Source organism: Notamacropus eugenii, chromosome 4, assembly GCF_028372415.1.
Source record: "Notamacropus eugenii isolate mMacEug1 chromosome 4, mMacEug1.pri_v2, whole genome shotgun sequence".
NCBI lineage: Eukaryota > Metazoa > Chordata > Mammalia > Diprotodontia > Macropodidae > Notamacropus > Notamacropus eugenii.
The window spans coordinates 77,874,575-77,897,070 of NC_092875.1; the positions used below are offsets into that span (position 1 = coordinate 77,874,575).

General features: G+C 50.6%; 1 protein-coding gene across 1 annotated transcript in view; it reads right to left on the reverse strand.

The window, feature by feature from the left end:
• NFIX (nuclear factor I X) overlaps positions 1-19,784 on the reverse strand; it is a 115,032-nt gene extending 95,248 nt beyond the window's left edge. The window contains exon 1 of the mRNA XM_072602178.1: positions 19,347-19,784. Coding sequence (XP_072458279.1) covers positions 19,347-19,373 — 27 coding nt within the window. The 5' untranslated portion in view covers positions 19,374-19,784. The remainder of the gene's footprint in view (positions 1-19,346) is intronic.
• Positions 19,785-22,496: the final 2,712 nt, after the last annotated feature.

A 22,496-nucleotide genomic window follows, 5' to 3' on the forward strand; every position in this document is an offset into this window, starting at 1 on the left:
GGCAGGTAGACATAGCAATAGCAAAATGGAGCAAAATGGCTGTGAAACCCCTATCCCCTAGCCAACCCCAGCCTGAGGACTCTAGATGGAGCCTCTCCACTCTGCTCAGCTCAGAGCTACTGGGGAATAAATGGTTCTTTGTGGAGAGGAGTTAAGGGCTGTCTGTCACTCAGGATTAATTTAAGCGACAACAGCAAACACCAAAAATTAAAGTCCTCCATTCTTCCCCATACACACATACACACACACACACCATACCCTCCTCAAAAAGCACAAAGTCAGGGGATGGATTGGGGGGGGGGGGCGGCACAGAAAGGTGACTATTAACCTGCCAGGCTAGGTCACCTACCCCTTCCCTAATCAGAACCAGCTGGTTCACCTGGGTTAGCCCTTGCCATGGGGATAAGTAGAGCTATAAGCACTTCTGGGGGAGGAGAAAAATAGATGCTACCCCTAATCTCTTAGGGCCACCTCACAGACAGAATGCCTAGGCAAGAGGGTTTGGGGGGGTAGTATAAGTGACTAGCAGATGGTAAAAGGGAGAGGCCCAGGTATAAGGAGAGTGGAATCAGAGTGGGTGTAAATAAAAGGGGGAGTCATAAATAAATAGGCATCTTCTGGGGTTTTGTGTGTGCTTTCTTCACTCAGAGACAACTCTGGGCTGCAGGTAGGGATTTTCCATCTTGGCTCAAGTGGAATTTTGTTGGTTTTACTGTATTGAAAATAGAGGAAGGGGGGAAGGGATTGATTCAATAGTGAATAGGATGCAAAAACAGAAGGCATTAATAAAAATAAGATAATGATTTTAATGAAGCAAATCAAAGCCAAATTTTACCCCACTTTAACCTTCCCCCTCAAGTTTGGAGGGCACAGATCCCAGCTCCAGGTTGGTTTAGGGTGAATGGTTTCATTTGTAGGACTAGATATCTCTGGAAATCTCTTTTTCAGGGCTCTGATAAAACATATGTGTATGGCCCCATGCATGCCCCCTGTGTGCATGGTATAAATACCCAAGGGAAATCTAGGCACTTTCCAAAGCTAAGACCTTTCCAAAGCTACACCTTAGAGGTCGTCTCAGCCAGCCCCTGTCATCCTTGCTTCCTTCTCACACTTTCTGTAGTGTAGTTGTGAGTAGCCTACAGTCATGCATGCTCCAGTCTGCTCACAAGACTCATTTTCTAACCCAGAGCCAGGATCTCACCCCAGAAGCTGGGCCAAAGGGGAAAGGCCCCGCCAGGGTCTAACCGGGATGTCATTAGTGACTATTATTTTTGGCTGAGGAAGGTCCAATGAGGGAAGCCCACGGGGAGCAGGAATAGGCAAGGCAGGGGGAGGGGTGGTGGAGGGTGGAACAAAGAAAGGGAAAGGGGGAAACAAAAAAAAATTTCAGATTGAGGAGGAGGAAGCGCCCAAGAATCCAGGAATCTGAAGAACCCACCTGGTGTGTACCAGGCCCTAGCTCCCAGAACTAAGCTGCCCGGGGGCTGGCACCTGGGCAATGCCTGCTCTCCCAGTTTGGTGGGAAGAGAGGGCCCTAGCCAGGAGATACACAAAAATGTATGCACTCACATACACACACAGCACACTCACACACATCCCCACCTACATATGCACACATACACACACACAGAGCACACTCACACACATCCCCACCTACACACACACATACACACCCCAACACACACACACAAAGGAGATGACTGCCAAACAACCTGGCACAGTGAGAGAGGGGAGGGGAGAGGGGCCACTGTGCCAGGGGAGCCCACCGCATGCCAGGCCTGCCCCCGCATTATCCGCCCCGCTTGGCTTGTACCTCTGCGGCCTCACTCTCCCCCGCCTCCCACACTGAAGACTGAGCCAGAGACAGAGCAGGAGTAAGCCCCTGAGCACCGTGGCTAGAGCTGGTTTGCAGAGGAGAGAAGGGCACTAGGGTTTCAGCAAATAGTGTGGAGTGGGATGAAATCCTTAGTCAGGCCAGCAAAGAACAGGCACTGCCTTGGAATAGCCCATGGCTACCCTAAAGTATAAGGGTCATGAGAGATGGAAACAATTCTTCTTGCCCTTATGTCCCAGAATTCAATATTATTCCAAACCCTGAGTTTTAATTTTTCTCCATATCACTTCAGATTCCCCATCCCCCTATTTCCTGCAGCTTACAAGGCCAATATAGTCTCCAGCTCAGAGCCATTTGTAAACATATCCAGTTCCTTATCCCTCTACCCAGACTCACAGTCTTACATATACTCCAAGACACAAGCAAAAGATACACAACCAGATACCATAACATATATCCCCAAACACATACCAACCCACACCCTCACATACAATCCTAGAACCACATATCCATATCTAGCCACATGTCCAGTGACATAACAGATCATAACAGATACACATACCTTTCACTACATATACCCCTAAAAAGGAACCTGGGTGGGATCAATTTGAAGAATGGTCAGGTGGAACCAAAAGCAACAGACTGAACTCCAGGAATTTAGAGTAAATCAAATCTAGGGATAGGTCTCTGAGCATGAGGAGAGCCCAAGAGATTTCTCTTCTCCACTCACCCAAACCCTGCCAATCAGCCTGTCACTCACCCACTTGTTAGAAAAGGTGTACACAGCCAAGTTGAGTGGAATAAAAGCAGGAGGGAAGAAAGTGAGTAAGAACGGTAATGGGGTGGGGAGTAGGGGTCGAGACTGGAGAGGGTCTAGGTCTCCCTCAAGCTCAGGAACTGGTAACCAGAGGGAAGGGGCTTGAAGTCCAAGGACATCAGGCCAAGGGGTCCTAGTCCTAGTACTTCCTCCAACAGTTGGCTCAGTTTCCTTATGGGTGTCTGCCCTGAGCCTTTCTAGGCCACACAGTAAAGAGCCTGAGCCCCTCTCTGCCCAAAGCTGACTTCTTTTAGAGTGACTTGGGAGGTCCTTTTGCTCAGGCCTAAATCTCATTTTGATGCAGGAACCCTGACCCCTTTAGCTACTTCCAGCCTCGGGCTGTGCCCCTTCCCCTGGAAATCATTAGAGAAACTTCTAGGACCTAGCTGCCCATTAGGCCAGAGTGACCAGAAACTGGGTGGAGGGTTGGGAAGAGACAGTCCTAACGTGGTGAGAGAGAAGACTCTGGGGAGAGGTCTCAGATTCTTATGCTGTGTAAGCACATAAAGGACTCAGCCTTCCTTGTAACCTCCTTGAGGACAGTGACTACATCGTATTATGCTATGTATACCCCACAGCCTATAACATATAGTAGATAGTCAACTGAGTGCTGAATGAACCAATGAAATGAGTGAGGGGGATAAATGAGACTGTGACTGGATGTATGTGACATTGACTGAAAAAATGTTTATGATTCTAGGTAAAACCAAAACTTGTGTGTGCACATGCATTCCTGTGAGTGTGTGTATGTGTACTTCTCCTTATGATATTATGGTATGATAATGGGGAAGAAGTTTGCCACCGTCTTTCATCTATGAGATTGTAGAATCAGAATTTAGAACTGGTCAAGATCTTGGAGATCATCTAGTCCATCTCCTCATCCCATTCCTGTGATCCAGGGAAAGGGATATAGATAGAGGTCTCGGGCACAGACTGGCATGGGGTCTTTGCATGCCCCTCCCATCTGGTATATGAGGCAAAACAGAGTAAGGGGTTGGGGCAGTACTGTCCATCTGGTCCTTAGCCCAGCTGGGGAGGTCCAAATGGCACTCCCCTCAGCAAAAGTCCTCGGACTCCTGCTTCAAGCTGAACAATGCCCAGCCTCCAAACTAATTTCACCCTACCTATTTTGACCCCTGAAAAATAGCAATAGTGGTTCTGGGCCAGAGATAGGAGGAAATGATACGGAACTTTGAAACAGTCTGAGCCCAGAAGCAGGAGAGAGAACAGATAAAAGCGAGGGCAGTGGGGATGAGACCAAGTGTAAAATGTTCATTTTTCCCTTCCCCCCCTTGAATCCTGATTTGTCCCTCCCTATTTCTTTAGCTCATGATTCATCTTCTCCCCCTGTACTCTGTTCTGTGCCCCAACCTTCCTGGCTCTCTCCTGCCCTCAATTCTTTTTTTCCCTCCTTCCATCACCCCCCCTTCTCCTCCTTTCTCCCTCTCCTCTCCCTTTCCTCCCTTCTGAGTACCCTCCCTTTTCCCCATTTCTTCAGAGGTGTTGGGGGGGCCTGAGGTGGAAGGGGGTTGCTTCTTGGCCTCCCTCCCTCTAGGGTTTGGAATTTCAAACGGTGCCGGGGCTCTTGGGTTGGGAGTTTGTTGCCTCTGGGCGGAGCCAGGGGGCTGGAGGGAGGAACCTCTCTGGGACGGGAAGAAATCTCCCCCCACCAACCCCCAGCTGCTGTGAGTTCAGTGTGAAGGAATCAGAGACATATGGATCCCATTTCCCACCACCACCACCCCTACCCCACCCCTCCAAGGGGGAGGGGAGAGCTCAGGCAGAGGGAGATCGCTGGGAAGGGGGGTAGGGGGTAGACAGAAGGGAGAAAGACCTTGGAAAAAGGCAAGGAAAATGGGGAGGCTGTGGGGCTAGCAGCAAGGGGAGCTGGCCTAAGTGTCCCCAGCAGTTAGATCTCACTGCCTATCACCCTAAACCAGGAGATGAGTGTATGTGTGTGTGTGTGTGTTTGTGTGTGTGTGTAACAGTGTATTTGAGTGTGTAGGCTTCAGTGTGCTGGCTAAGTATAAATGTGGCAAGACAGCTGGTCCACCTTGTTCCAGGCCAGAGCTGAGTGAGTCTAAGGTGGTCGAGGAAGGACCCTTGCTGCTGCCTTCTCCTCCCCAGAAAAAGGCCTGGCAGATCAGGGGCCCTTAACCAAGTGCTCCCCCACCCAGGCTTAAGCCTCCAGACAAATCCACCCTTCCCCAAATATGCCAATGTTTCTGTGTCGTGTGCCTGTACCTGTGTGCTCAGGACCACCCCCCAGCATAACAGGGCATGAAGGGGAAGCAGTGTCGGGAGCACCCACCCCTCCACCCCCCTCAGATAGTGTGTCTTTAATACTCCACAGCAACGGCGGCGAAAAACAAGTTTCCACAGCCCGCTCTGGGCTCACGCCAGCCCGTCCTCAAATAACATTGTAAGTAACTTAGCAAACTTTGTTTTGTGCAGAAGAGCAGGGAGCTGGTGGGGGGTGGGGAGGGCAGTAAACCGGTTCTTCCAATGCCCCTCACCCCATGGGGGGCATAGCTGGCTTTTGGGCATTGCCTAACGACCACCCCCTGCTTCTTTCTGCATGCAACCCAGCCCCCTCCCAGGCCTCAGCCCTCTTTTCCCCTGTCCCCTTGCCCCTCAGCCCATAGGAACAGCCCAGTCCTACTCAAGATCAAGGTCAGGGCTAGTCCTGGTTCAGGACTGGGGGAGGGGATGGCCATGTGTGCCCAGGGTAGGGTAAGAAACCCTACTAACCCCCTCCTCAAGCTCCCAGGCAGGGCAACCCCCTTGACCTTGGAGGCTTGGGGAATGGGGGAGGACACTCCCAAATACCAGCGGTTGATCCCCTTTGGTGTCTCAGCTAATCCCTTCCCCCTCCCTCTCTTATCTCCCCACTTGCTTCATACTGCCCTGAGACCTTTGGCATAGGCAGAACCCAGCAAAGGTCTGAAGTGCTCAGCCTGGCCCCTATGTTCACTGAAAGCTAGAGCCCAGGGCTGTGTAAGATTCTGCCACCAAACTTCCTCTAGCCTAATTCTTATTCCACATTCATTCTACAAACATTCTACAGAGCCTATAGTGCCTGTGGCCTATATATAAAGCACAGTGCTAGGCACTGTGCCTTTAGGCTTACACCTGGGTAGAGAGTGAGGCCTGTAAATAAATATAACAGAGGTAAGGATGAGGAAAATAGGGGAGGGTCAGAGAACTAGGGGAGGAGGGAACAGCCTCACCCTCCTGGTGTTGGCAGCACCCGTGCATGCATACTCAGCTTAAAGAAAGAACTAAGAAAGGGTCAGGGGCTGCCATCATGCCAGTAGTTGAGGTGGGGGTCTATCTCTTCTCTTTCTTTCCCCTCTCTCCCCTCTCTCCCCCCTCTCCCTCCTCTCCCTCCTCTTCTCTCTCTCTCTCCTTCTTTCCTTCTCTCATTCCCTCTACCTCCCCACTCCTCTTCTCCCCTTTTCCATCTCTCTCCACAAACATACACACACACACACACACACACACACATACACACACACACACACACACCCTTAGAGGTTCACCAAGCAATGCTTGCTAGCTGCCCCTCACAATAGTACCACAGGCAAGGTGTGGGAGTGCTGTTGGTTGGTCCAGCTTTTCCATGGCAGAATCTGGAACCCCTTCCCTCAGAGATCCCTTTTTGGGGAACATAGAGCCCAGAGCAACACAAAAAGCCAAAAAGCCAGCAAGAGAATGGCTTGGAAGCAGAGCCAGAGCCAGAGCTGTAGGCCAGCGAGGAGTGGGGGAGGGGGAGGGTAGAGGAGATGCCAAAAACCCAGCCATTACAGAACGAAAGGAGAGACAGACTCGAGTGAGTGAGGGAGAGAGTCAGAGATGGAGGGGGATCGAAGATGGCAGAGGGAGAAGGAGCAGGCAATGATGAAATGGGAGAGGTGTTGTTGCATTTCAGAGAGCACTGCCACCATGAGAGGGGAGAAATCTGGTGCTCCATGGCACAGGATGGTGGGTGGGAGGCAGGAAAAGGAAAGAGGCATCAGGTCCTGATCTTCCCAGTACCCACTCCCCTCCACCCAACCCCCAACACCACAAAAAGCAGACTGGCAGCAGCAGCCGCTTGGTCTTCTCCCTGGGTACTGGGTGGGGGATGGGGCAGGCACTATGCCAGGCCAAATGCCACCATGCCCACTGCTGCTGCCCATCTTACCCCTCCCACCATTGTGGGGAGGAGGGACAGGCTAGGCATCCTAGGAGACACTACCCTTAAAATCAGATTCCCATCCTGGCACCCAGCAGGAGCCCACAAAGATGGGTGCTGGCAAGTCATGAGCCCCATAAGGCAGAGAGAATGCTATGGAATCACCAAGAGCTGGCCTCCTAGGCAAGGCCCTGGCACAGACCTGACTGCTGGACCAGGGGTAAAAATAAATCTGCTGGTGGGGGGGATGGGGCTGGATAGCTAAATCTAGGTGCCCAGGTGGACATGCCACTCCTGGGCATGTCAGCTGCCCCAGTATGTGCAGAGGAGCACACCCCCCACCCCCAATCTAGCAGTAGTCTATTACTCAGAGACGGCTTCCTTGAGCCTAGGGAAAGGAGGACAGGCAAGACCTTGATTTACGTTTCTAAACAGAAACCCTACCACTTCAGCAAATCCAAGTTCACACTCAAAGCTGATGAGCCAATTTGTATCCTACCTAGACCAGGACCAAGGATGCCTCTGCTGTGTGACCTTGGGCGAATCATTTTACCTGTATGGTAAATGAGCCCCAGTTTCCTCCCATTTCTTCAGTATTTTAGAGGATCTGTGATTTCCCAGGTGTGAGTTCTCTCTCTACCAAAGCATTTAGCAACTTTTGCACCCTAGTAGATGGTCTTCACGAGTTGGTATGTTTAAAAGCATCCTTCCCCTGAAAGCAAATCAATGTTTCTCTGAATTTCATTTGTCTGCTCTTCTGACAAAAGGCATGAAGCTTGTTCTTTCCTCAATGAAATGAGCATCACACCTGCCCTGTGTGTCTCACAGGGTTGTTGTGTGACTCCAAAGATGTGATGAAAGTGAAAATGTTTTGTAAACTGTTAAAAATGCATATGAACAATTATTATTATGCGTGCCACCCAAGGTTTATGGCATTTCACTCCCCAGCTAACTGTAGACGAGGAAAATCCTACCCAAGGAGCAGGAGGCCAAAATAATAGATCCCAACCTCATCCAAGTTAAGAGATAAGAGTATATACCTCAGGGAATCACCCAGTAATAAAATTTTAGGGCCTTAGAGATTATCTCATTTAGGCCCCTCATTTTATAGGTGAGAAATTTGAGGCCCTGAGAGGAGAAGGGACTTCCCCAAGATTACACAGCAGTTAGGGTCAAAGCCTAGACTAGGACACAAATTTGACACATGATCCAAGATACTTTTCAAGTTTAATTTTGACCAGGGATCCGGACCTCCCTGAAGGAAATGGGATGTGTTGAGGATGGGGGTTGGGGGGAGAGGCACATATTTGGGGGAGAGGAAATAATAGTGGCCGAAACTTCTTGATATAAATTTCCTCAGGTTGGCCTCCTAGGCAAAGGCCAGCCAGGATGGAGATAAGCAGGCATGCCTCAAAGAAACAAATGCGCCAGGAAGAATCTGTACTGTGACACCCCCCTACAATCTTTTCTGAAGGATGTATAGGTAAGAGTAGACCCCAAGTAGACCCCATTCCTCTTTTGTTTAAGCAGTCAGAAGGAAGGTAAGAAGATCAAAGTCAGGACATAAAGCCATGCAGCTAAAACAGTATAAGGAGAGGGAAGACAGTTTTGATGTCCTTGTGGTACAGAAAGGAGAGAAGAAGGCACCCTGGCTCTGGAATCAGGAGATCTTGATTCACATATTGGCTCTGCTGTGAGGCCTTCGGCAAACCCCTTAGACTCTCTGGGATTCTGTTTCCTCATCTGTAAAATGAAGAGGTTAGAGATGATCTTGGAGTCCTTTCTAACTCCATAATCCTATGACCTATACATCTTTAGAATACATCCTCTTCTCTGACACTGCCACTACTCTGGTGCAGACCCTCACTACCTCACACTTGGACTATTGCAATAGCCTTCTGGTAGGTCTGCCAGTCTCAAGTCCCTCTCCACCTCAATCCATCCTCCATTCAACCACTAAAGTGATTATTACACCTCCACACCCACTCAAAAAACTCCAGTGGCTCCCTATTGCCTCCAGGAGCGAATATAAAATGCTGTTTGACATTCAAAGCCCCTCACACACCTTTCCAATCTCATTACTCCTGGACACATCCCCTTTGGTCCAGCAATACTGGTCTCCTGGCTGTTCCAGGAACAAGGCACTCTTGGCTCTGGGCACTTTCTCTGGCTGTCCCCCTTGCCTGGAATGCTCTACCTCCTCCACTCTGACTACTGACCTTCCGAGCTTCCTTTAAATCCCAACTAAAATTCCACCTTCTATAGGAAGCCTACTCCAGCCCTTCTTAATTCTAGTGCTTTCCCTCTGGTAATAATTTCCCATTTATGGTTGGCTTTGTATAAAATCCTTTGCCTGTTGCCTCCCCCCACCTTTGAAAGGAATTACTCATGATCTTTAGCAAGATTTAAGGTAATGGGTGAGAATGTCTTTTCCACTAGAAAGGAACATTCAATAAAAGTCTTCACCCTGGGAGAAGCTGTGGAGGAGTCTCACCTCTGACATCAAGTATAGTTGGGCAACAATCATTTATTCAGTTTACCATGTGTCAGGCACTGTACACTGTTGGAAATATAAAGAAAGGTAAAAGATAGTACCTGTTCTTCAAGTGTCTGGATTCTAATGGAGGAGACAACTTGTAAGTAACTAGGTACATATGAGATATATAGGAAGTAGATGGAAGGTAATCTCAGAGGGAAAGGTGTTAACCAGCAGCTGAGGGGACTGGGAAAGGCCCTGGTGCCAAAGGTGGAATTGGAGTTTACAGCATCTCTGGTCCTCTGCTACCCTTTCTCAGGAGCCTAGATTTAAGTCCATAGAGACCCTTCTTCCCCTAACCTTAGGACAAAGAGAAAAAGGGCAGTTGGCATGAGTGAGTAGATGGAACCTGAGTTGTGTCCCACATTCTCCACAGCCCAGATGTTCTTTAGGCCAAATGGAACACTAAAGGGTGGAAGGATTTACTAACTCATTACTAACTGCCTATCCATCATTGCGCTAAGCAAAGCCAACATGAATCTGAGGCCCTAACTTTTTTGATTGGGTGGTAGATCTCACTCACCAATAGATAAACTGAGGGAGTAGAGAGAAAGGACAGTTGGAATAGGAGTGCTTGGAGCCTGAAGCTCCTCTAGAGTCTGGAGACTGGAACCCCCTGATGAGGCCACAGAGGCTTGTGTATTATTCTGATCCTGGGTACGTGATCTTTTCTGAGTGTGCCTGTGTATGTGTCTGTGAGGTTCTGAGCAGGTACGCCCTTTTGTATTCTGTGCACATATATAGGTTTAGTGTCTCACTTTAAATCCTTTAGATGCTGGGTTCTTAACCTGGGATTCACGAACTTACCTTTAAATATTTTGTGATCATTCAATATAGTTTCCTTTGCAATCCTTTGTAATGTATCTTATATTGTGCTTTCTTTTAAAGTGTCAGCCAAAGGTTTCACCAGACTGCCCAAATGAGTCCAGGACACAAAAAAGGTTTAAAACCCCCGATGTACACCAAAGATGCTTTTTGATCAAAATTCCATATTATTTGGCTTCTACCTTTCCCTTTTTTCTGGCTGTGTAGACCAAACCCAAGAGCTGATTTGTCAAGGCCTTACCCTATGGAGACTGGAATCTATCTTAGGATCTCTGGTCCTCTGACTCCCTCTCTATACCTCAATACCTTCCTCCTGGAAGCCTCCCTAATACCAAGCCCTTTGGAGCTCACTCAACCTGGCTCTCCTTGTTTGTGGAGGGGAAAGGAACATTCTAGAGTAAGACCTTCTCTCCCTGTTCTGCGCCCTGGCACTATACCCTAGGAAAACGGGGTTCAAGGCAGTCCTGGTCCAGTCCTTGGGTGATGATTTTCCATTGCTTACCTCAACCCCCTTTGGTGATTTGAGTCTGGAGGGGCACCCAGTCCCACCCACCCACTGGCTGCCTCCCAGCTCAGCTCCCCTTGGGGTGGGGCTTTGAGGGGGGGGGTGTAATCCCTGGTGAAACTCAGGTCTCTGATTGGCTGTGGCAGGCCGCAGTGCTGCCTGCCTCCCTCACTGCCGGTGGTAGTGACTGCGGCAGCTCAGAGCTCAGCACACAGCTGCAGCCCCACGGCTCTCTGCCAGCCCAATGAGCAACCAGACTTTACTTTGGGAAGAGACATTCCTCCCCTTCTGCCCGGTTCCTCATCAGCCCCCCACCCCCCTGCCTAGCCCTAGCAAGTCCCTAAGGCCTGCCCTATTAGCTGGGTACTGCCAGCCTGGTACCAAGAGGGAGGTGAGAGTGCCCTACCCCTTCCCCAAACATTCACACCCCCCACACACACCTGTAACTTTCTCCAAAGGAGTCGGACGGTGATATTGCTCAAATGTCAAGACTGCTTGCTCTACCCTACCCCCTACTCCCACCCCATAATGCCTTACCTCCTCTCCCACCCCTAAAAGAATAAATCGTAGTTACCTGCCCTGCCTAACTCCCACTCCAAAGTCCCTCCATCCGTCCACATACAGATGCTCCAGTCCCAAAACAGAATCCATTTCCTAGCTCTAAAGGGTCTTCTGATGGTCAGTAGTAGCAGAGGTGGAGGCAGAGAGGAATGGGGGACTTCGAGACCTTCTCTTCTTAGTGCTTGGGGCTGGAGCCAAAAATGGGGAAGGAGAGATATTCAGCCAGGGCCAAGATGCATTTGGCAGGAGGGGGAAAAAACCAGTGAGAGAAAGGGGAGGAGGAAAAAAAGGGAGGGGGAGAGAAGAAAGAAAGAAAGAAAAAGAAAGAAAGAAAGAGAGAGAGAGAGAGAAAGAAAAAGAAAAAATTGTCCAATTCTTGTTGCTTAGAACCTTTAGCACAAATATACTTTTGGTGAAGGCCTCGGCGCCCACAGAAACAATTATTGGCTTCTGGGGCAGGAGACTACTGGTACCCCACAGATAGGACAGTTGATCTAGAAGGAGGAAGATGCCCAGGCTGGATGGACAGACAACCATGGCAGTCCCAGGACAGATTTGGAGAAGCAGCCAAAATCAATCTCAAATGGGCAGAAGGAGCCACAGGGCAGACAGAGAGAGGTCTGTCCAAGTGCTTTCCACCTCTCCCCTAGCCCTGCTGCTTCTCTTTCCCAAACACACACACACACACTCACAACAGTGTCTCTGTCCCAGACTGAGTTGGGGCTGACTTCTAGGGAGTGGGAGGGGAGGTATAGGCAGAAGGGGGCTTTAAGCCACCTGGCCCAGGTTAGGGGTGTCTGGGGAAGGCCTGGGCTGGGCAGGGAATAGGAACAGGCTAGGCCAGGGCTTCTACAACTTTGGTCCTGCCTTCATGGAGGTAGCTCCTTTGGACTCAGAACAAACCTGGCATCAATAGCGGGTCCCTCCCCTTCATGGAAAAAACTAGTGAGCACAGGCCACCCGTCTGTCCAGCTCACCTCTCTGCACTGAACAGGGCCAGTGGGCCTTGCTAGGGTTCAGCACCAAGGTCCAGCAGAGGGGAGGGCTGGTAAAATTATCAGAGTGTAGAGATGTGTCACAATGACAGCCATAAACATACAACAACAAGAACTGTCTGTTATTCCTCCCATACGTAGAATACTTTCAAAAATAATTTTACATCCTTTATTGATCTCATTAGATTCTCACAACAACCCGTGAGCTGGACTGAACTGAGCTGGGCTGGGGATGATTGTCCCAGGCCAGGAGAAGTGACTTGCCTATAGTTACACAGAAAGTGATAGAATTGAAACCACAGGCCTCCTGACTCAGAACACAGCTATTTCCACTGCACCTTGTTACTACCATGTGCCCAGAAAGACACACGGAGACACAAGGCTGAGCCATACCCTCTGCTATCACCACAATCACTAGATAGACCAACGAATTCCAAGTAAAAGAGACAGAAAAATCATAAGAGAACAGTGACAGGCATAAGGATGCCTATGTGAATGAATATGAATGTATCTCAAATTACCTGCTCTCCCAGCCATTCCACCTCACGTCCCCCCCACCAAGCTCTGTGACCATAATCTACAATGCAATGACTTCAAGGCCTGGGAGGGTAGAGGAGTCCTCTGCTCCATTCCTGTGTCTCACCCTCAGGGAGAGGGCTAATATAATCTCTTGCCCCACAAACTCAGAGCCAGGATAAGGCTTGGGAGAGCCTTCTCCCATCCTTCCCCCCTAGACTCCTATATCTGGGGAAGAAACTGAGCAGCCGGTGAGATAATTATAAGAATGGCAGCAGAGATATGGAGAGAGAGTAGAGAAGTCAGAGAAATTGAGGCTAAGATGTGATCTGATCACTTTTCCAAAGTCTTATAGCAGAATTAATATATGTACATGGACACATGCTCCCCACCCATGGGAAAGAGAAGTAATAGACCTTGGATCCCACAGGTCTTACTTAACTCAGATTTGGGGTAAGGGACCCTCTTTCCCCTAAGGAGAAGTGAAATAGAGGGCCCAGACTAACTCCAGGAGGGAGGGCAGACCCCATCAGAGCAATGTACCACATATTGGCCAACTCAGTCTTCTGAAGTACATTCATCCTCTTTTTGGCCAATGTATCCAGTAGCTATCTGGACACCAGGATTCACAGTACTTGGCCTAATTTAACCCTACTTGCCTCTCTGGGTCAGTGCCTGTGTGGTTTCTTCACCCATAGTCCTGCCCTACCCTTCTCATAGTTTCCTTGTCTCGTTCCTCAGCTAGGGTCTGTCTCTCTCTTATGTCAACAACTCCTTGTCATGGCCTTCTTTGTCCAGATGACTCCTATCTGCACAAGTGGTTATGAGCCACGTGCCTTTCTTTCATTCCTATCCAGTATAGCCAGCACAGTCTCACCTCTGAAGGTTTCTGGGATCAGCCTCAGTAGTCTGGCCCCTAGCTCAGTCCCTCACACCTTCCCCAGGATGGTTTCCTTCTGGCCCTTCCTCTTTATTCTAGCCCCTATTTTTAAAGCTACTCCCTCCTCCCTTCTCCACCTTGCCACTTGGGTTCCTATTTCTGTACACCCCGTAAACTTGGTTTTCTGGAGATCTTAACCTCTTAACCTGCCCCTAGATGGCTCTTCCTGGACACCTCCTTCCCATCCATAAAAAAGGCTTCACATGGTTCAGAACCCCAGCTCCCGAATCTCCACACCCAAGGGTCAGAGTGAACATCACATACCTCTAGGTTCTCCCACGTGCTGTTATCCAACTTATCCTTCAGTTCCCTTTCACTGCTTTCTCCACTGTTCTCATGGCCTCCTGTATCCCCCATCCCACCTACCCCCCTCCAATAAAATGCTATGCACAGTGCCCTGGGACACAATAGGCAATCAGACTGAATTAAAATGATCAAGGGTGCCCCCCAAACACAAGGTTGGTTTGGTGTGATCACAAACATTAATGAGACTCAATCACATTAGCCTGGGTCACTTTGTGGGCCACTAAGGTCTCCTGGCCTGACAGTTATAATGGAGGAAATGGGGGGACAAAGACTGGGGTATAGGCACTTAGGGTCAAAAGGAATGGGGGACAGCTTATTGAAATAGGAATCATCCCATTTAGCAGAAAATCAGGTTCAAGGGTTTACAAAGGTAGGATAACCAGGTGACTTTCGAACAGTCCTCAAGAGACTAAGTTAGGAGACAAGGAAAAGGAATCTCCAACTTTATTTCATCCTCAAGCAGCTTGAATATGTGGCTATACATGTGTCTGTTTGTATGCGTTTTCCCATGGACTATACATTTGTGTGGCTATACATGTGATTATGTTTCTACATGAGGCAGCCTGAGTCAATCTAAAGAGTATTGAACTTGGAGTCAAAAGCCTGGGTTCATATTCTAACTTCAATGTATATTATTTTACCCTGAATGAATTCCTTCACTTCTTTGAACCTCAGTTTCCTCATCTGTAAAATGGGGATATTATTACTTTATAGTGAGGTAAGTAGCTCAAATAAATCATAGCTATTGATGAGCTATTTTTTTTTGTTTGTGTAAGCATTTAACTGTTTGTATCTACATATATTTGTGAGCATGTGTCTCTGTGTCTGTATGATTCCCCATCCATCTCTATGTGTTTCTTTGTATGCCTCTGTGAGAATATATCTATGTACATGTGCTTCTCTTTTTCTCATCTCTGTGTGTGCGTGCATGTTTCTGTGTCTGTGACATGGGGTTTTCTATCCATCTCTGTCTCATCTGGGTGACAGGGCTCTGAACCCCTCCAGGCCTCAGCTTTACCATTCCTGCCCTAGATTTCTCTGCCTTTTCCAAGAAATTATTTTCCCTTTCCTTCTCCCATCTTTCATCCCTTCCTTAGTCCCCTGGCTTTCTTCTCTCCCTGCCTCTCCTTTCTCCCCATATATTTCTCCCTTCCTTGCTTTACCCATCTCTCCTCCCTTGCCCCATGACATTTTCTTTCTCTTTCCCTAACATCCTTCTCTCCAGCTCTCTCCCCTCATCACTTTCTCCTAGTCTCTCTATCATTCCTCCTCCCCCTTTCTTCTCCCTTTCTTTCCCTCTTTATCTCTCCTCCTCCTCCTCTTTATCTCCCCCTTTCTCCATTCTTTCCAGGTCCTCTTCACCTTTTCTCTTCTCTCATTCTTTCCATATATTTTTTTCTTTCTCTCCTCCCTCTCAACATCTCCTCCCATCTCTTTGCTTCCTCTTCCTCTTTCTCTATCCCTTTTCTACCCTCCTCCATTTTTCTTCCTCTCTTTTCTATTTTTCCCCTTTCCCTCTCTTTTTCCACATCCCTTTCTCCTCCTCCTTTTCCTCTTCCCCCTCTCTCCCTCTCGCCTCTTTCCCCACTAGGGCCCCTGCTCTGCTCTGCTCCTGCTCATTTATTGACTTTAAAATCAAAGCCAATTTTGGTTTTAAAGGAAGAGAGTGACAGAGATGGAGAGGGAGACAGAGACACAGAGAGACAACACAGATGGAGAGAAAGACAAAAGACCACTGTCCCTCATGTCCAGTCGAAGGAACATACAAAAAGATGAAGAGGCAGGGAGCCTGGTGTGGGGGCAGGACCCAGAAGGTTTTTTCCACGGGCCACTTACTGGGTCCATCAAAGCCTCCGGTGTTCCATGCAGTATAGAGAGATCTGACTGGGGAGGGGGTGGGGAGACAGGGGAACAGTCAAGAAATACCAAAGGGACAGGGCTGAGACTGCTAAGTTTGACCTAGTCTTGACTGAAGAACTACGGAACCCGGATTGGAGGCCCAATTTGTTTCCTTTGATGCTGTCTACCCACCCAAACTCTAGCTCTTGCTGTCTTCTTGTTTTTATACCATTCTCTGTCTTCCTCTCAGTCTATCTGAGCTTTCTTTTTTTGGAGGGGGGAAAGCATTTAAAAAAATTTTTTTTTTGAAAGAGATAAATCCCACCCCACTCCTAAATCCTGAATAGATTGTTGATTGGCTCAGATTTTGAATCCAGAAAGATCACAAGAAGCCCAAGTCAGTTCAGAATTTCCCCTCACACATACCCCAATGTCCTCTGAAAGGCCAGGAGTCTCCTGGAAAGGGGATGTCCTTTGGTTCTCCCAGCCCTCCTCATGTCAGTTCCAGTCCAGGTCTGCTCTCTTCCTGCATTTTCCCATTCACCAGTCAGCAGAAAAATCAATATTTAATGCCCAAAGTGATTTTGAAATCCAAGGAAATGAGAAGTGGAGGTACCAGCCAGTGCTCCCCACCCTGCCACCTCCTAGGTTCCCTGTCCTTGACCTCACCTTTTCCCCAATCGCCCCCTTTCCCAATCTCTCCAGGTTCCCGCCCATGGGGAGAGAGAGAGAGAGAGAGAGAGAGAGAGAGAGAGAGAGAGAGAGAGAGAGAGAGAGAGAGAGAGAGAGAGAGAGAGAGAGAGAGAGATGGGGGAGAGAGGAAAGATGATAAAGTTACTTTTTTGTTTAACAGATGGGGAAGAGGAGGAAAAGGGGAAAGGGAAGGAGGAAAAGAAAATTGCAGGTCATTAGAGCAGCTTGAAAAGAAAAGTACAGAGTTGGGAAATGGATAATTAGGCAGCGGCTGGGCCGTGCTCGCCCACAAACACCCGCGCTTTGGGGAAGGAGGGAGATCGGGGACCAGGCCCCCTGCCCAGAGACCGGGGAGCCAGTGCAGTTCGCCAGGGTACACTGGGGGGCACTGGAAAGAGAACACAAGGTTCCCAGTCACGGGACCGGTCTTGGGGACAGTGGGCAAGTAGCAGAGCCAGCAGGAACATTGAGGATGGTTAGAAGCTAGAGAAAAACTCTTGGGCCGAGGGTGTGAAGCATGTTAGATCTAAACCTTTGGGAGGTAGGGCCTAATTTCTCCCAAATGGGCATGAGACTCCGGTTCCGTCTATGGACACAAAGTGTGATGACTAGTAGTGACTTAGAAAAACCCAAGCTCAGAGCATGAAGGGATTAATGCATTGAAGGGTAGCGTTTGGAGAAGTAGGCCCCGAAGTTAGAAGGCTCAGCCCAGCAGGTCTTCTGGGCCTGAGGTGTTCATGTCCCCAATGTCTCAGCTCAAGGGTGAGGGGCAAGGTAGCCTATAACTCTCACTCTCCCAGATTCTGCCATTTCCACCAACATGAACACCAGAATTCTAGAGTCTGAGTGAAAATAAAGAAAGTTCACACATACACATATACATAATTCATACTAATACCCAGGCCTCCAAACATTCACTCACTCTTCCCTACGCTGATATAAATTTCTAATGCACACATTCACCCACACTCTATGACAGACCCGACAGACTCACAGAGAAGCTGCCTCATCTTTACACAGATCCGCCAGTTCAGCCAGGAGAAGGGTCTGCTCAAGGCCCTGACCTGATCTGCCCCCTCTCGCTCATCACCCACTAACGCTTACCCTAGGGAGTTCCCAGTATCCCCGCAGTCAGAGCCTTCTTCTTCCCCCCACGCCCCACTAGCCGTCTCTATATTCTGTCTGAGGACGAGGACCTTTAGGAGTCACCTGCTCCTTAAGAACAGAGCGGACTCTGGTAAAGAGCTTGGACCACCTGGTGTGGCCCCGGGACACTCCGACCTTCCAGAGAACTGACACCCCATTGGGGAGGCGGGGGGGGGAAGGGATATAGCAATTCCCATATTCCCTGGCCCTGGTGCTGTTTCCAGGAAGCCCTTTCTCTGGGCTAAGCAGAGGGAGCCTCATTGAACGTCGGGCGACAAGGACAGACGCGGGGTTACGGGGCCTCCCGGCAATGCAGACGTACACCGTCATTGACAAAGAAGTTGGTCCTTTCTCTTACTCGTGGGGTCCGCACTTGGGGAAGCCTCGGAGCGGAGCAGTGAGCGTGGCCTGTGCCCCAGCTCGCGCATCGGGTCATTAAACCGCAGGGTTTGTGGAGCTCTCTATTGCTGTCTAGTACGCGGGGCCTGTTGCGCCTTGTATTCGGGTTTGAGACAGCTTGCCACCTAATTGAGTAAAGCCCTGGCTTAGTATTCGGTGCACCAAGTTCGCCCACCCCACCCCACTCCGCTTTTCACCTCAGGACCCGAGCTAGGGGTCAGGAGGCACCGGGATTTCCTGTCCTGCGGGAGTCGGGCCGCGAGAAGACTCGACTCAGGCTCGGCCTCTTTACCACGAGCCGCACATAGCTTGTGCTGGCTAGAAAGTTTGCGGCGGAAAAAGTTTATGGAGCGAGCGGGGGGCGGGGAGAGAGGCCCGGGAAGGGAGTCAGCGGGCGCGGGAGTTAGCGGGAAGGGAGGCCCTCTGCGCTGTCAGACTCTCCGCCCGCCTGAGCCCCAGACTGGGATCGGAATCCGAGGTGGAGCGCGGGGAGATCGCGGCCCCGGCACGGGCGAGACCTAGACAGAGTCAGAGAGGAAGACTTGTGGAGGGATCGACGAAGAGAAGGAGCCACGGCGCCCGAGGGGGCATCAGCGCCCGCCCGCCCGAGCTCGAGCCCGGGCTGGAGGCCGAGCGCCCCCCGCAGCTCGCAGCCAGCCGGTCCGGGAGGACTGCTCCCGGTCTATGCCTCACGGCGACTCTGGCTCTTTTTTATTCCCGAAATAAATTTGGGAGACGCGCCATTTTCTGAACTCTGCGCCCATGTGCGGGGAGGAAAACAAAGGCCCTGGAGAGAGTGTGGCCCGCCCCGCGGCCGCGGAGCCGAGCCTGGCAGGGCCCTGTGCAGGGGAGTAGGGGGGGAGCGGAGGGGGAGCGGGGAGCAGAGCCCCGCGCTAAGGCGGGCAGCGCCAGGCCCTGCTGAGAGGGCTTCCCCGGCCCCCCTCCCCCTGGCAGTCACACCCTCCACACGCACTCCCACCCCCACCCCGACATTGACACTGACACTGACACACACTCACGCTCACACACACTCATTCGCAGCCTGACACTCTCGCAGACACACACACGCAGCCTGGCACACGCGCGCCTACAGCCGCCGTGCCACACTGTCTCGCACACACCACCCTCGCGCAGACTGACTGACACGACAGGCAGTCTTTCGGACCCACTCGCAGACAGCCTCGCCAGGAGACACGCGCGCTCGCACCCACCCACACCCTCCCCAGCCCCGGGGCGGGGGCGGCGGCGCCCGGTTACCTGGGTGAGGCAGTACGGGGAGTACATCGCTCGCTGTCCGAGGAGCCGCGCGGCTGGCGCAGCGAGGCGCGACTCTGCTCAGCTCAGCTTGGGCCGGGCAGTGGGGGAGCCGCGCTCCAGCTCCGGGAGAGCCTGCCCCGAGCCCCGCGCCGCTGCTGCAGCCGCCGCCGCTGCCGCCGCCGCCGCAGCTGCCTCTGCCTCCGCCGCCGCCGCCGCCGCCGCTCTGGCTGCCTCCTCGCTCGCCCTGCTCGCTCGCTCGCTCGCTCCCTCTCCTCTCCAACTCTCCTCCTCTCTCGCTCTCTACTCCATGCCGCTCGGTAACCCCGCCTTGCAGTGCTCTCTGAAAGTGAAAGTTTAGACAAAGTTTGGAACCGAGCGCACTTTAGAGAGAGAGAGAGAGAGAGAGAGGGAGAGGGAGAGCGAGAGAGGGAGGGAGGGAAAAAGGGAGGGAGGGAGGCAGCCCGGCCCTCCCGCCCCGACCGCGCCCGCTCCCACCCCCGCTGCACACACGGACACACACTCACACCCACCCCGACACATACTTTCTCTCTCACACACACTTACCCTAACAGTCACACATGGACACACTGACACACGCAGACACACATTGACATCCACGGACACACAGTGACACATCGGCATGCTTAGTGGCACGCCTCCCCTCTCCCCAACACATAGACAAGCCCACTACCACTGGGTCGTACTGACACACTGTCGCACCACAAACACATTGTGCATGTGTATGTGTGTGCTCCTGTCACCTCCTTTCTTGGTGATATGAGACATGCATTTCCAGAGCCTTCTCCAGCCTGTGGGTGCCCCTGGCACCTTCCCGCACTCAGGGACACCCCTTGTCATTCTACTTCCCCTCCCATATTACTGCTGGCTCCAGGATCCCCTGAATGATTGCCTTTTCCTGGCTCAATCCCAGTCTCAGGTGAGCCCTTCCCCTTCCTGGGTAGCAGGGAATAAGAGGGGTGTAGAGCAACTCGGAGTTGGGGGTGGGGGATAAAGGAGGGCTGGAGGTGCTGATGGAGGAAAGGGGGGGGAGAGAGAGAGAGAGAGAGAGAGAGAGAGAGAGAGAGAGAGAGAGAGAGAGAGAGAGAAGAAGAGAGAGAGAGAGAGAAGGAGAGGAGAGACAGAGAGAGAGAGACAGAGAGAGAGAGACAGAGAGAGAGAGACAGAGAGAGACAGAGACAGAGAGAGAGAGAGAGAGAGAGAGAGAGAGAGAGAGAGAGAGAGAGAGAGAGAGAGAGAGAGAGAGAGAGAGAGACTCTCCTGGATTCTAGCTCAGGAACATTTTTGCTGAGTCCCAGTTCAGCACCAGGCCCACAACGGTTTACTCTGAGTCAGGGAGAGAAATGAGACCAGAGAAGAGCTCCCGTGGGTGTGGCCCCCAGTCCCCTAGCCCCGGAGAAGTGAGGAATGTGTGTGTAATAATCCCCTCCCCACTGGCAGCCCACAAGGTAGATTCTGTGGGAAAGTCTGGATAGTCTTGCAATTTTCATCTTCACCTAGCCTATGGGGATGAGGATTTCAAGTGTGAGTGTGTTTGGGAGGGTGGGTGCTGTGTGTGTGTGAGCCCCAATGTGTCTCGGTGTGCTGAGGCTCACCCTCAGAGGATTTCAGAGCCCTCCATCCTCCCGCTCCTCTTTTCCCCAACAGCTGCCGATGAAAAGACTTGGGCAGAGAGGGAATTGATACGTCCTTAAAAATTCAAGGGCTCCTCGTAAACAGAAACTTTTAACACCGTTTAAAGTTTCAATACTGCTGAGGAGGGGGATGGGGAGACTGGAAGGGGTACACTGGGCAGGGGGTCTGGCTTCTTTTGGGTTAACTTTAAAGAGGCCAGTCTCCTTACCTAGCCTAGAGGGACCTTCAAAGCAAGTAGTCAAAATGAAGGATGGTACCCCTCCCTACCCCACATCCCCTCTCTCCCCTCCATTATCTGGAACTCTGGTGGGCCTTAACCCAGCCCCTATTCCATAAGGCCACCAAAGGAGCCACCCATATAACTTCAGTTCTTCTGAATGGAGCTAGGGGTAGTTAGAGAACGTGAGGCATTGTCCCCTCCTTTTGGATCCTCGATCCATTCTGCTGCCCTCTCAGCAACCACAGACTCTCTCTAAGACTGCTATCTTCCCCCCTCAAGAAAACTGACCCCCCATGGAAATGGAATGGAGACAAGAGTGTCTACCTAGATGGACACATAAATAAGCCTCCTCTAGACCTACCTACCAAAATATCTGTTCTGGGCCTTTTGCTGAGTGAGTCTAGGTGGCTGAGGGGTAAGGGAGGAAGAAGGCAGCTCCACATTCAGCCTGAGCACAGATTAGGTAGGAAGAAATGAAGGTTCAAGGGTGAAATGCCCCTCAGAATTACCTATGAATCTTGCTCTCCCTACCCTTCCTATCTGTGCCTCTGAAGAGACTCATCTCCTGGACCAGCTTAGGGGGACATCGAGAAAAGGAATCATTCCCCTAAAAGAAACACAATAGTACGTGTACAGAACATATATTCCTCTATTTTTCACTTCTGTTAACTCATTCGAACCTAGGACTGGTTAGAATCTGGGTCTCCTTGTGCTGTAGCATGTATAGGGATAATGTGATTTCATCAGTATACAAATTCAGGGTTGCACCTTCTGCAACTTGGTTTTAGAAAGTTGCCTGGAGCACTTAGAGGTTAAGTAGCTTGCTGGAGGTCAGGAAAGCAGTATAGGTCTGAGACAGGATTTGAACCCAGATCTTCATATTCCAAGGCCAGCTCTCTATTTAGGATGTATGTAAAGCATTTCTTAAACTGCAAAGCAGTATGTGTACAAAATACGCATCAATTTGTCATAGAGATGAATGACTGTTATGCAGTGATGGAAAACTGTACTCCCCACCACCATTCTCCTTATAAACTTCATTAATCACCGCGGTGTGTGTGTGTGTGTGTGTGTGTGTGTGTGTGTGTGAACACATGCACAACTAGAAACAAACACAACCATATTTTCATTGTATTTTAGTCTACAACAGGTCTGATGGGGGAGGGGGGATTGATAAGAAAGAATAGGCAGTAGGGATGGTCCTTTGAGTCGAGTGAGCAAACACTCCCTCTACCAGGTACCCAGATACACCTGGCCAATGAGAAATCATCCAGAAG